This window comes from Cnephaeus nilssonii (assembly GCF_951640355.1).
Source record: "Cnephaeus nilssonii genome assembly, chromosome: 2".
Lineage (NCBI taxonomy): Eukaryota > Metazoa > Chordata > Mammalia > Chiroptera > Vespertilionidae > Cnephaeus > Cnephaeus nilssonii.
The window spans coordinates 33792639-33807881 of NC_137073.1; the positions used below are offsets into that span (position 1 = coordinate 33792639).

A 15243-nucleotide genomic window follows, 5' to 3' on the forward strand; every position below is an offset into this window, starting at 1 on the left:
ATAAATCATCACATTAATGACTATTACATTTCACGTTCCAAGCTTCTGTGAGGGAGAGATTAACATAAAATATGAAAAATTGTTTTCATTTTAAAGCCTAAGGCTTCACAAACCTATACATTTATCCACAAGCTCTGGACGGACTTTCCAAACTTCTCTATGAGAAGACCCACCGTGTGTGCATTCTGCACTAGACTTGTGTCACTACATTCAATAGGAATTTTGCTACTCCCATTCATCCTCAGCTGTAGATAGCCAATATCCACTGGTGGGTTGATGAGAACCACATTTTTATATTTGCTGGACAAAATCCTTTTATACTTTAGTCCTTTTATTACCTTTACTTTTCTCCTATTGTAGAGCCATTATCACAAGGAGCAAACATTCGATGGCACATTTCTTTCTCTTTATCTGTGTAGTCCCTGTAGTGGCTGTAAAGTGAAATACACAGTAGTTAGAGAAGGTCTGTCTTTGTAGGAGGTGACATCTGGTGGCTGGAATTCTCCACTCAGCTCCAGAAGCACTGAAAATTCAATGGGCTTTAAACGGAATCAGGAGGGGTGGAAGCAATACTGGAGAGGTAGGTGAGACAGTGGAGGCTCCCAAGAGCTGTTAAGGAAGCCCTTGGACAAAAAGCCCATTTCTGAAAAGATGGCAGCCTTGAAGGCTAGGAGACTCTGTCAGTGAAGCTGCCAGGTGACACCGCACACTCAGTAACCACTAACTTACCCTGAGATTTTTTTGCTAAAGAATGGTTAGATTCCAAAAGTTCTACATTTATCCTGACAGGATACTTATAAATAGTAGAAAGTGTTGGAAAGTTCTAAAAGGCCCAAAATACAATTGGACCCAAATATAAAGAGGTACACATACATCAGCTTTTTTTAATGTCAAGAAAGCTTTAACTAAGCAATTTGGATTAAATGTTTAATGTTAACAGTAGAGAAATTCACCAATACTGAACAACAAAACCATCTTAAAAAACAGTGGATGTAGCCTGGCCAGTGTGGTTTAGTGGTTGAGCATTGACCTATGAACCAGGAGGTCACAGTTCGACTCCCAGTCAGGGTATATGCCTGGGTTGTAGGCTCAATCCTCAATAGGGAACATGCAGGAGGCAGCTGATCAATGATTCTTTCTCATCGTTGATGTTGCTATCTCTCTCCCCCTCTCCCTTCCTCTCTGAAATCTATAAAAATATATTAAAAAACAAATGGTGTATATATTTGGGGTGATGGAATATCAATTTATGTTGATATTTTCAAAATTTTCTACAATAAACATGAAATTTCTATAATCATAAAAAGTTACATTACTGGCCCTGGCTACGTGGCTCAGTTGCTTGGAGCATCATCCCATACACCAGAAGATTGCAGGTTCGATCCCTATTCAGGGCTTGTACAGGAGGCAACCAACTGATTGATGTTTGTCTCACATCAATGTTTCGCTCTCTCTCCCCCAATCCCCTCTCTCTAAATATCAATAAAAACATACCCCCAGATGAGGATTAAAATAAGCAAACAAATAAATAAATAGTTACATTACTGAAAGATTGGTATATATATTACTTGGATAACAAAAAAGTAACTCTATGGGTATGAATCAGATCTAAAAGATCATTTTCAGATCAAACCAGGGTCTATAAGGCACCTTTCTGCAGTCAGTTGAGAACAGTTGGTGCCAAACAGAAAGAGTACCTGAAGAACAAGTCCCTTTTAAAAATCACATTAGCCGAAACCGGTTTGGCTCAGTGGATAGAGCGTCGGCCTGCGGACTCAAGGGTCCCAGGTTCGATTCCGGTCAAGGGCATGTACCTTGGTTGTGGGCACATCCCCAGTAGGGGGTGTGCAGGAGGCAGCTGATCGATGTTTCTCTCTCATCGATGTTTCTAACTCTCTATCCCTCTCTCTTCCTCTCTGTAAAAAATCAATAAAATATATAAAAAAATAAATAAATAAAAATAAAAATCACATTAGCCCTCCTCTTTAGGGGTGCTTATTTGCAGGGTGAGGCGTGAAACAGGGAGATGGAAAATGATCCAAACAGGTGTAGTTTGGAGTTGGTCACACTTCCCCACGAGGAGCTGCTGGTTTAGAGTACTGAGCACTTCAAACACTAGCTCTAGGGGGCGCTGCCTCATAACACGTGCTGGACAACATCCCCAGGTGGAGAGATCAGAACTGTTAAGGCATCATACCTCTCTTTCTCTGTTAGCAGGAGTGCAAACACAGGTCTCACCTGGCCAGTTTCTTCAGCTCATTATTGATGTCATGATTAAAGGGCTGTTCCTTCTGGGCTCGGACTAGAAAATCTCGGGCCTTCTGATACTCAGTCATGAGGAGACAGGCCTGTCAAATGACAGAATTTAAAAGCATAGTTAGGAAAGAGCATTTTTGCAGTGCCCAAGCTGAACACCATTGCCACCTTTACTTAGGCATTTGTTCTCAAGTCCTTGTCCTCCAACTCACCTGTCCACACCGGAAGAGGGCTTTGGCATTCTTTTGGTCAATAATCAGAGCCTGCTCTCCATAGTGCAGGGCCCTGGTGGGATGCTCCAGCTTCAGGTATGTAAAGGAGAGGTTAAGGAGAACAAGAAGCTTGGCGGCTTCCACCAGGTGCTGTTCTTCAGGGGGTGCTGATCGCCTGCAGAGAAGCAACAAAGCCTGTGGAGAGGAAAGACAGGTGGTTAAGAGGAGTGACAATCTTATATACAGAAAACGCTAAGAATCCACAAAAAAACCTTTTGAGCTAAAAATTTAGTTCAGCAAAGTTTCAGGATACAAGATCAATATATGTTAGTTATATTTCTATACTCTAACAATTAACAATCCAAAAATGAAATTAAGAAAATAACTCCAGCCCTAACCGGTTTGGCTCAGTGGATAGAGCGTCAGCCTGCGGACTCAAGGGTCCCGGGTTTGATTCTGGTCAAGGGCATGTACCTTGGTTGCGGGCACATCCCCAGTAGGGGGGTGTGCATGAGGCAGCTGATTGATGTTTCTCTTCGATGTTTCTAACTCTCTCTTCCTCTCTGTAAAAAAAATCAATGTTAAAAAAAATAATAATAACTTCAGTCCTAGCTGGTTTGGCTCAGTGAATAGAGTTTCTGCCTTTAGACGGAAGGGTCGCGGCTTCAATTTCAGTCAAGGGCATGTACTTTGAGTGCAGGCTTGATCCCTGGTTGGGGTGAGTGTGGGAGGCAATCAATCAATGTGTCCCTCTCACATCAATATTTCTTTTTTTATTTAATATATTTTATTGATTTTTTACAGAGAGGAAGAGAGAGGGATAGAGTTAGAAACATCGATGAGAGAGAAACATTGATCAGCTGCTTCTTGCACACCCCCTACTGGGGATGTGCCCGCAACCAAGGTACATGCCCTTGACCGGAATCGAACCTGGGACCCTTGAGTCCGAAGGCCGACGCTCTATCCACTGAGCCAAACCGGTTTCGGCTCACATCAATATTTCTCTCTGTCTCTCCCACTCCCTTCCACTCTCTCTAAAAATCAATGGAAAAATATCCTCAGGTGAGGATTAACCAAAAAACAAAACAAAACAAAAACCCCTCTATCATCAAAAAGAATAAAATAAGTAGCAATAAATTTAAAGTGGAAGACTTGTACAGTGAAAACTACAAAACATTGTTGGAAGAAATTAAAGATGGCTTAAATAAATGTTCATGGATCAATGTCTCTCTGTCTCCCTCTATAAAATCAATTTTAAAAAATTAAAATTATGACAATACTGGGAAAGTAGAAGTGAGAATATTGAGAAATAAAAAAAAATGTCTGAAAGAGCAACTAAAGCATGTCATTTGTAAATTCAGAATATGATAAAAACAGCAGGTATAATTAAAAAGTGACTGCCTCAGGGGATCAGATCCAGGAAATAAGGGAGGAGTGGTCTGTTTTCAAGAGAAAAAATTTTTTCAAGTAAGCAGGCTCTCAAGAAACTTTATGAATAGTATCTATGATTCAACTGTGAGCCAAAATCTGTACTATCCAAGTTTAAGAATCAGATTTCGTCAGCATTCCAAAAGACAGGCACATGCATGCTCTCCTCTTTTATCTCTCTGAAGCATATTCACATAAGCCAATGTGGCAGATACTGTTAGCTGCATAACCAATATCTATTTCCCTCCTCTTCTCTTAACCACTTCCATTTCATTCAAAGCAGCAATGTACTAACTTTAAAAGTACCTTTCCCAGCTTTCTATACAGCTAAGGGCTGTCCATTTAACATGGCTAATGAAATATAAAGGGAAGTAATATACAAACACACCAGACTCCTTCTCCCCTCTCTTCTTTTTGCCCAGATAATCATATGATGCTACAAGTTGAATGACCATCTTGTGTGTGTGTGTGTGTGTGGGGGGGGGGGAACAAGGACACATGTAAGGGTGGCTGAGCAGAAAGACAGAAGGAGCCTGGATCCCTGGTGGCTTCATGGAACTGCTCTACAGCCTTGGACTGCCACCCTTTTTATGTGAGGAAAAAGTAAATATCTATTTTGTTTAAAGAACAGTTTCCCAGGATTCTGTTGCTTGCAGCTGAGTGCAAATCCTGAATGATTTAGGCTCATATGCAAATGAGATATAAAATCAGACTACCCCTAGATTTTAAACTCTGCCCTGTTTGAGTCTGTTTGAGAACTTCAGGCACAGAGTCTGGAACACAAAAAGTGTTCATAATATTTATTGAATGAGTTACAAATCACAGTGAATTCCTGTCAGCATAACCTACACAAGAAGCCAAATCACAATAAAAAACTTGGCGAGAAGGGAGTCACCTCAGAGAGTTAAATGAATCTCCACTGTCAGACAGGAAACTTCCCAGAGGGGTGGAAAATCAGTTGGTAGAGGACCTAATACAGTACTAAGATGAGAATTTTAAAAAACTTTTTACTGCCCTAGCCAGTTTTCTCATTGGTTAAAGTGTCAGCCCATGGACTAAAGGATCCCAGATTCAATTTGGTCAAAGGCACATACCTTGATTGCAAGCTCCCTGGCCCTGGTCGGGGTGCATGTGGGAGGCAACCAATCGATGTGTCTCTCTCTCTCATCAATGTTTCTCTCTCTGTCTCTCCCTCTCCCTTCCACTCTCTCTTAAAAAAAAAATAAATGGAAAAAATAACAAGCGAGAATTAACAATAAATAAATAAATCTATAATAATAAAAGCATAATATGCAAATTGATTGAATGGCCGAACAGCAGAACGACCATCCAGATAACCTGCCGGAGGAAGCCAGGGCTGTGCGGGCGGGGCAGCCAGGGCTGCGAGGGCCTACTCTTGCACGAATTTCATGCATTGGGCCTCTAGTCTATATATATATATAAAAGCCTAAGCGACCGTTATGACTGGTCAACCAAATGACCAGTTGACAGGTGCTATGACGCACACTGACCACCAGGGAGCAGACGCTCAATGCAGGAGCTGCCCCCTGGTGGTCAATGCACTCCCACAGCCAACCTCCCGCAGTCCTTCCCACCATCTCCCCCCCCCCCCCCCCCCCCCCCACCGAGGCTGGCTGGCCCTGATCACCGGCCAGGCCTAGGAACCCCACCCGTGCATGAATTCATGCACCGGGCCTCTAGTAAATAAATAAATAAATGCTTACTGAAATGCATACACACACACACACACACACACACACACAGGTAAGTACAAAAATAAGTACAGTTCAATGAATTTTCACAACCTGAACACACCTATGTAGTCAGTATCTAGTAGCAGGCACAGAACACCAGGCTTCCCCCAAATACCTTGTCCCCTCTCCCAGCTACCTAGTATGAGGTTTAATGAGATTTTTCTTAAAGAGACAACGTCTATGTCTTTTAAACAAGAAAATTTTCAGGGTCTAAACACACTTCTTAAGCATTCTTACCCGTTTATATCTCACTTTGGCATCATAGAAACGATTTTGGCGGAAAAGGTAGTTGCCAAACTCCCGTTCAGTAGCTGCCACTTTTAGGACTTTCTGAAGTGGAAATTGATCTTGTTGTTCCTGAGAACCAAAGATAAGGACACTAAAGCTACGATGCCACAATGCCAGTATAATTACACCTGTTTATGGCTGTATGTGTGCCAAGCATGGGGCTAGGTGCCTCTGCAGAGGTCATCTGTGTGAATTCCAATAGAAGCCACAGCAGTTCGGTGTTATCACTACCCCCACTTTACAGCTAGAGCCAAAAGGAGATCTTCTATAGTGCTCCCAGAGATATTCCCTAAAGCAGTTTTCATGGAATTAGAAACTGATGGAACTTGTCAAGCACAGAAATCAGAACTATTTATCAACCAAAATTTAACAGGTCTTGGTCTGCCCAGGGCTGTACTGGTCTTTGTAGCCACAATGCGCTACCCTGGGTACATATCAAAATAACCCACAGCACCTTTTTAAATGCCGATGTCTTGTCCCCCGAACCCAGGCATCTGCAAGAATCTGTTTTGTGTAAAGATGAAAAAAGGTAAGATCCCTCACTTGGGGTGCTGACAGTTTAGCTGGGGAGACATCAAATACAGACGTAAATCTAGGGTGGACATCTTAAGATCACATATATAGTCAGTGTGAGAGAGAATACAAAGTGTGTATCCGACTATTAACGAGATTTGAAGCCCTACCTTTATAGGAAGGGTTAAGTAAAGGCAACGAAGAAATGGCAACACTTAAATTATGAGAACAGAGGCCATATGTCCCATGTTTCCTGGGATGAACCCATTTACACCTGATGTCCTGGTATCCTATCCAGTTAATAGCCCATTTCACTATCAAGTGTCCTAGCTTGGACAACAAATTAGATGGTTACCCTACTTATGAACTACCAAGGCTTGACTTGCTGAAAACCAACCTTAATGTTGAGAAGCAAATGTCCACTACCTTGCAGAGAGAAGGAGGCAAAGGTGACTGACTGAAAGATCAACTCAAACTGCTGGTCCACAACAAACCCACAGCCTGACCCTGGCCTAGCACAGTGACCCGCACCTCAGGGCCAGTATTATGGTCAGTGCTAGGAAGTGGGGGAACACCACCACCACCACCCAGGAGCCTCAGGGGTGGAACCCGGGCCAGAGGAGCATCAGCATGGATGATAATTACCAAAAACACAAACCCAACCCTCTCTCTATGAAGTGCTGACATTGGTACCCCAGGACTTACGGCGGTCAGGGCACAAAACTTGTCCGATTCAGCAGAATCCAGGAAGTCGATTAGCTCAATCTCAAATAAGACAGTGGAGTTGGGGGGGATCAAGGGCGGGCAGCCCAGTGTTCCATAGGCGTAGGGCGGTTTGAACAGAAACCTGGCCAGCTCTCCCCTCCGCATGGTCAGAAGGCCCAGCTCCATGCCATAAAGGGTAATATCTGGAAGAAGGGGCAGAGAACGTGGTTGAAGTCTTCCCAGTATCCCGTTCCCGGGCTATCAATGTCTTTCCTCCTTAGGCCCAAATCTCTCCACGCGATCTTCCCAGCCTTCTGCACTGTGGCCCCAATTCACTTTTCAGCCTTATTGCCCCCCCCCCCCTTCCAACTCTAACTTCTTCAGGCTCCGCAGCTTTCTGGCCTCCACGGCTTTGTTCACACAGTTCTGGCTTCTTGCAACGTCTTCCTCCCCATGCCCAGCGTCTGCCCCGATTGAAATCTTATTCCAACTTCAGGGCTCATTTCAGATGCCGCCTCTCCCATGACCCCTTCCCGATCCTCCCAGCTGGAGTTAACGATTCCTTCATTAAGGACTCCTGCAGCGGGGCTTACACCACCCAGGAGCTTTAACCATTCTACCAGGTTAGTTGTCTGAAACCAGTCAATCTCCACCACTACACCGGCTTCCATGTTCTAATCACCCCCGGTACATCCTCCCTTTTCAGCATGCATTGTGGGTAAGAAGCATTCAGCAGATGTTTACTTAAACACACACACACAATGCCCAATGGTTAAGTCAGGGTGCGAAGATAACCTTGCCAGGTAGGACATTCCCTAATGCCTAGGTCTCCAGGGGAAACGTAGGAGAGAGCTGGCTGGTTTAGCAAAACCCAGCCTCAAAACACCGACTCCAAGCACCTGTGCCCTGGACAGTTTTCCGGGCCTAGTGCGCTGTCCCTCATCAACTCCCCCGGAAAAAACAACAACTCCTTTTCCAGCTCCTGATGTGAACTTACCCACTCCAAGCTTCATGAGTCGGGGAGTTTTCCGAAAGCAATTCGAATCAAAAGGCTTGTCCATGTGCTCCAGGTATCCAGAGTATTTCACTAGGACAGAGGGCACAGACACAGAAACATGGACCAATACCCTCACCTCTGTCACATCACCAATCTTTCATTATCACACAAAAACAACAGAATCAGATGCCCTTCAACCCTGATGGGAACAAACCTTTGCTTAACGTTTGGATGCCCGCCCTTGGGCTTTGAGGCTCAGAAACGTGCCCCTCGTTCACAGCGGCGTCCTGCAAAGGGGACACGGGGTTCCCTGGCTTTCCCTTAAAAACTCCAATTCTAACAAAGCATGTTCTACCCAATCCGGGTGCCTGCCCTCCCCCCAGAGCAAAGTGCCCGAGGCCGCCAGTCCTCTTGCCCCAGGGCCGATGGCATCCCGCGAGGGCGGCCGTACCTAGCACCGAGGCGTCCGGCATCACCAGCTCGCCAGCACCCTCGCGGATGACGTCCTTCAGCACGCCCTGGTCCCCGGAGATGTCCAGCATCCACTGGCTTAACCTCTGGTAAGGAGACTTCGGGGAACGAAACAGACTTCAGAGCCCCGGACTGGCCCTGACTCCGGCGCCCCACCCTGCCTCGCCCGCCGCGCGGGGCCCTTACCTGGCCGGGGGCGTCCTCCCCACCTCGCGGGGCTCCCGGAGTCCGGACCTCCCCCACCATGTCCACGTGACCCTCCCGAGGCACCCGCCCCGTGCCCGAGACCCCAGGAAACGGCCGAAGGCTGCGACCCAGCCGCCCTTTATGCCCTGCCGGCTGCCCCGGGCCCGGGCATTCCTTTCAGGGGCCGCGCCGAGGAGCTCAGGGACTCACACCAACTGCAGCCAACGGCCCTGGCTCTCGGGCCAGGGAGGGCGTGGCCGGGCGCGTGACGGGGTGCGTAGCACGTGGGGCAGCACGTGGGGCAGCACGTGGCGGATGTGATGGGGGAGGGGCACCGATGGGGTCACGTGGCCAGAGCACCCTGGTGAGCACAAGGCCCCAGAAATGGCCTGCTGCAGTGGGTTATTTCCACCTTCCTTCTTTCTCATTTGTTTTTCCGAGAAATTCAGGCCAGGACAGGGCTTTAGAGTCAAACTGCCCAGTTCCTGCGAAGACAAGCTGATGCCCCTCACTTTCCCATCAGCAAATCTACAAAATCTGTGCTGCACTTGAGCTCTCCTGGCGCAAAGGGAGAATAGTCCTGGGTCCCAGCTGGGTCCTCCCGCTCATGGGCTACTCATGCACTTTAGTTACCCCCTCTCTCCTGCATGGATCTTGCCTCGAATATGGGATCATTTCCTTCTTATGTGTAGGAAAATCTACCATCAAAGGAACAGGCCTCCTTTTGTCCCACAGCGCCCTCTGGCGGCTCGTCCCAGAAAAACTTCTCAAAAGAGTTGCTGCAAAGGCTTTTTAAACTACCCTGTCTCACCCTCCAATTTCGGTTCAACCCACTTCCGTGTAACCACTTTTCCCTGCTCCGTGCTACAACAGACTGCTCTTGCCGCCAAATCTATCAGGCGCCTCTTGTCAGCATTTGATGAAGTTGATCTCTCTGACCTTTGAACATTTTCCTTTTGGCATTAATATTCGTTTTCCATCATTGTCATAACATGAGAATGCTAACCCCTATTTTGTAAAACTACTGTTTGGAATTCTCTGCTGTTTTTTTAGACGGCCTCTTATTCTAAAAAAAATAACTTTTCTTTCTAGCCTGCTTTAGCCTGCTTGAATAATGAGGAAGATAAACTTAGCTGTCTGACCTGGTAGGCTAGAGACTAGATATGCCCATACTCTCAATGCCATGCTAGGTGTATTTTTTAATTGGATAGAACTGTGTTGTTTTCAAGGCCAGCAGCGAGATAACCACTAAGCACACATAGGGCTGGCTCTTTAATAAAAAGGGAAGTTCTGCTTGTAGCCTTGCTTAGAATTTGAATTCATTTTCTCTAAGCCCACCGGTGAATAAAGTGTGACTCCAAACTCCGAGCTTTGCTTGATTTATTCCGGTTCTCTGTAACAAACAGGTTGCCACAAACCTAGCTGTTTAAAGCAACACCTGTTTATTCTTTCTCATTTCTGTAGGCTAGAGGCCTGACATCAGTCTCATTGGGTTCAAATCAAGGCATCAGCCCGATGGAAGCTTTGGGGAAGAATCCACTTCAAAGCTCATTTAGGTTGTTGGCAAATCGAGATCCCTGAAGCTCTAAGCCTGAGGTCCCCATGTCCTACCTGGCTGCCAGCCAGGAGGCACCTTAGCTCTTAGAGGCTCGTCTCCCATTCTTGCATATGGGCCCCAACATCGCAGAGTCAGCAATAGGGTGCTGAGCCCTTATGTTTGCAATCCTCCTGCTTCCTCTTCTGTGGCATCTCTCTGTGACTCCAGCACAGAAAGTTCTCTGTGGGTAAGGGGTTACATGATGAAATTGGACCCACCTGCATAATTCAGGTTTATGACCGTGATTACATCTCCAAAGTCCCTTTGGCCTTTTAAGGTAACATGTTCACCGAGGTCCAGGAATTTGGGCATGGATATCTTTGGGTGGGGGCATTCTAGCTCCCACCGTTTCCTAATCACCACACTCTCCTGATGTTCCTCTGACCTCCTGGCTGTCCCTTCTCAGCCATCCTCCACTTCCTGACCTCTAAAGGTCAGCAACCTCAGGGCCGTCCTCGGATCCCTGCCCTTCTCCGCTTTCAATCCCTAAGAGATCCCAACCATTTGTGCTATAAACAGGTGGCATATACCTGGCTAGCTTAGAGCCTCCCAAGTGCCACTGTTCCGGGTGCCTGTATCCAGCTGCCTTTTCCAATAGTTCTCAAAAGTAGCATCAGTGCTTGCTACAAATGCAAATTTCTTCGGTCCATCCATGGACTCCTGAGTCAGAAACTCTGCAGCCGGGCCTAGACATTTGTCTGCGGACCAGTTGGGCTACCAAGTTCCTCCACCTGGATGTCCTCAGGCTTCTGACTCTGGATCCCCCTTGTATTTTGTTTACATCATTCTTCTCTGTATCAGTCCTTCGGCTTCATCATCCATCCCGCCAAGTGCTCACACTACTGTGATCTATTATGTACATGGCAGCCAGAATGATATTTTAAAAATATAAATGAGATGATATTCCCTTTCCTTAAAACCGGTTTCTTCAATAGCTCCCACTGCCCTTGAAATGAAATCCAAACTTTGGCCCTAGTCTACGCAGCCCTTCTTGCCAACCTCTCTGGTCTCATCTTCTGATATTTCCTCTCCCTTACTGTGCTCCAGCTGCACAGGTCTCCTCTCTGAGTGCTTTCCAGCCTCAGGGCCTTTGCACTTGCTGACCCAGTGCCTGGTCTACCCTCCTGAATCCTTTCAGGTGGCCAGCTTCTGTGTAACCTTCTGGCCTCAGCAAAGACATTGTCCTGCCCCTTGCTCAAGTGCACCTCATACAACCTGTCACCCCATCCTACTTTTCCACCACAGTGTTTACTTCCTGCATAGCATTTAAAACTATTATATTAATTTGTTTATTTATGACCTTACACCACTCCTACCTCCATACATCATAAACTCCAAAAGGACAGAAACCTTGTCTGTCTTGTTCTTTAATATATACCTAATACCCAGCTCAATGCTTGATACATAGCAGGTTCTCAATAAGTATTTCTTGAATTAACAAATAAAATTAGCTTGCTGTTTGCCTATACCAGACCTTAGTCTTGCTTGACACTGGGGTGGAGACCACCCCTGCTGGCAGACGTGGGTGCTTAGGACTGTGGGAGTTGTGGCCTGATGTTCTAGAGCTTTTTCTTTCTTTTTCTCTCTCTTTCTTCCTTTATAGAGCTCCTGTTCTAGATTTCTCTCTCTCTCCCTCCGTCTCTCTTTCTCCCTCCCTCCCTCTCTCCCTCTCTCCCTCCCTCCCTCTCTCCCTCCCTCCCTCTCTCCCTCCCTCCCTCCTTGTTTCCCTACCTCTCGCTCTCTCTTCAAATGAGTTGGTTTAATTCCAGGTGGTACAGAATTTGGGATAGAACAAAGACCGAAGAACACACTTTGGCAGGACTCTGGGCGGGGCTTACTCTGACCTCCCAGCTAAATTGAAATGATTGAGTGAAAAGAACTAAAGAGATGTGTCACTGCATGATGATGATTATTATTATTACTCGTGGCCTGGTGCATGAAATTTGTGCAGGGGCGGGTGGGGGGGTGGTGTCCCTCAGCCCAGCCTGCACCCTCTCCAATCTGGGACTGCTCGAAGGATGTCCTACTGCCGGTTTACAGGGTTCGGGCCTAAACCGGCAGTCAGACATCCCTCTCGCAATCTGGGACTGCTGGCTCCTAACCGCTCACCTGCCTGCCTGCCTCATTGCCCTTAACCACTCTCCCTGCCGGCCTGCTCGCCCCCAAATGCCCCCCCACCAGCCTGATCGCCCCCAACTGCCTCCTGTGCCAGGGTGCTCACCCCCAACTACCCCCCTGCTGGCCTGCTCACCCCCAACTGCCCCCCCCCGCTGTCCTGATCACCCCCAACTGACCCCCATTGATGGCCTGCTCGCCCCCAACTGCCCCCCCTGCTGGTCTGCTCACCCCCAACTCCCCCCGCTTGCCAGCCTGATCACCCCCAATGGCCCCCCCCCACTGACCTGATCACCCACAACTGCCCTTCCCTCTTGGCCTCTAACCACCTCTACCTCGGCCCCGCCACCATGGCTTTGTCCAGAAGAATGTTTGGAAGGTCTCCTGGAAGGTCTCCCAGTCTAATTAGCATATTACCCTTTTATTAGTATAGATCAGTGATGGCGAACCTCTGACACGCGTGTCAGTGCCATTTCTGATGACACATGGCCGCTGAGGCGGCCGCATGCCGAGGATGAAACATTTATGTTATTTAAACTATAAATATCGCGAAATAATGTTTTTTCCTCAAAGGGACACACTACCCGAGTTATGCTCAGTTTTTTGGCAAAGTCTGAAACACCAAGCTCAAAAGGTTGCCCATCACTGGTATAGATAGAGGCCTGGTGCACGGGTGGGGGCCAGCTGGTTTGCCCTGAAGGGTGTCCTGGATCAGGGTGGGGGTTCCCTTGGGGCGTGGGGCAGCCTGGGCAAGGGGCCTGTGGTGGTTTGCAGGTCGGCCACACCCCCACGGGGTGAGGGTCCCCGCTGGGGGGCATGGCCAGCCTGGGTGAGGGGCTGAGGGCTCTTTTCAAGCTGGCCACACCCCCTTCAGGGTGGGGGGTCCCACTGGGGTGCCTGGCCAGCCTGGGTTAGGAGCTGATGGCTGTTTGCAGGCTGGCCAAGCCCCCCAGTGGGGACCCTCACCCCATGGGGGTGTGGCCAGCCTGGGTAAGGGGCTGAGGGCCGTTTTCAGGCTGGCCACGCCCCCCCGGTGACCCAGTCCCCCAGCCCCTCCTTGAGTGGAGGCCAGGGCAGGTGGGAAGCTTGGCTTCCTCCGTTGCCAGGGGCAACCCAAGCCTTCTGCTCGCTCCAACTCCATGGCGGCTGCCATATTTGTTGGGTTCATTTGCATACTCACTTCTGATTGGCTGGTGGGCGTAGCAGAGGGATGGTCAATTTGCATGTTTCTCTTTTATTAGTGTAGATTATTATTTACAAAAGTTAATTCTTAAATATACCATAGGCTCCAAGACAACACTTCATTCTAGCTCTAGATGGCAACAGATGGTATGACAGGGAATCCATAAGTTAAAACAGGAATGGAATTAGGATCACCATTGCCCCAGGCACAAGGAACAGCTCACTATTTGCCAGATTTGTTCATTCCACCTGTGACCCGGAGGCCCTTGCCCACAGCTTTCGCTTTTAGTTCCTTGAGTTTCTTCTGCTCCTCTTTTTGCTTTTGCTTGAATGCCTTACCCTCCTCATCCATCTCCTTGGCCTGCTTCTTCAGCTGCTTTAGGGGCTTCTTCTTGCCACCTTTGAGGCAAGACATGGCGCCTGCCGCCGCTTCCCCAGACTCTGCCACCGGAAGCTCTAGAGCTCCTGTTTCTTAACACCCCCGGAAGCCTCTCCATCCTATCCTTTCCAATCAGCAATTTCCCACCACACCCCTGGGGTATGTGTCGTGTCCTATGACCTGTGTATCACATATCCAGCATACATAGTATATTATTAACTGTATAACAAAATGTCACTGAACTTCTAAACCTTTGAAAGACTTCATATAAAAAAGTTCTTGATGCATGTTGAATAAAGAAGTTAGACACAAAAGAGCACATACTATATGATTCTGTTCATTTGAAATTCAAAACTGGGCCACGTTAATCTGCAATATATGAGTCATGTGAGCAGCTATTCTTGTTAGACATTCTGATTAGGGGGCAGCACGAGGGAGGTACTGGAAATGTTCTGTATCTTGATTTTGAGAGTGATTATATATTAAGTTTACTTTAAGTGTGTGGTTAAGATTTGAGCCCTTTTTAGAAGATATACCCCAATTAAAAAATCTAAATAAGTAAATAAAAATACCTTTAAACGAAAGAGATTCAGAAAGATTGTGTTGAAGCACAAATCGGCCCCGTTGGGGTGTGTAAGGTGTGAGCGGGTTCCCAGCCTCTCTGTCTGTACCCCTTCCCCCTGCCTGGCCAAAGCAAGCACCTGAATGTTACCGTTATCAGAGCTGGCCCAGCAGGGGCTGCCTCCCCAGTCCCGTGATGTGGCCCAATTTCCACCTGATTCTGGGTGACCTTGAGGACATGGGGGTGTTGCTGGGAAAGGGGAGGAGGAAAGGGAGGTGACAAGGTGGTGGAGCAAGCATCCAGCTGCAATCTTCAGGTCTCTGCTCCTGCTATTCTATCCTGGGGAGAAGAGGCCAAGCCAATCAGGTCAGTGATGCTGGTTTGAGGCCCTGGTGGGAGGCTCAGTGGATTCTAAGAAGCCAGGTAGTTCCAGGGGAGGGGGTGAGGGGGGGTGGGGTGGGAGGGTGCTCTTGGCTCTGCTGCTGACTTCTAGCTCGGTGCTTCTCTCTTTCAGAGCCAATCAAAGTTTTCAAAGAGGAACAGGGTGGGAGATTAAGATACAGCTTTCCTAAGTCCCAGACTGTCCAGAACAATGTTG

The 15243-nt window shown here is 47.5% G+C and overlaps 2 protein-coding genes across 2 annotated transcripts; both read right to left on the minus strand.

Annotated features, from left to right (window-relative positions):
• Positions 1–340: 340 nt before the first annotated feature.
• On the minus strand, positions 341–8870 carry FKBP6 (FKBP prolyl isomerase family member 6 (inactive); the record flags this gene model as incomplete). Its single annotated transcript, XM_079789632.1, has 8 exons — positions 341–431; positions 2239–2348; positions 2469–2663; positions 5888–6007; positions 7157–7359; positions 8154–8243; positions 8605–8722; positions 8811–8870. The coding sequence occupies 8 exons, from the start codon at positions 8868–8870 to the stop codon at positions 341–343; spliced, it is 987 nt and encodes a 328-aa protein (XP_079645758.1).
• A 5057-nt stretch (positions 8871–13927) lies between these two features.
• Positions 13928–14119, minus strand: LOC307113956 (translation machinery-associated protein 7-like; the record flags this gene model as incomplete). The annotated part of the gene is made up of 1 exon (XM_079796011.1): positions 13928–14119. The coding sequence occupies one exon, from the start codon at positions 14117–14119 to the stop codon at positions 13928–13930; it is 192 nt and encodes a 63-aa protein (XP_079652137.1).
• Positions 14120–15243: the final 1124 nt, after the last annotated feature.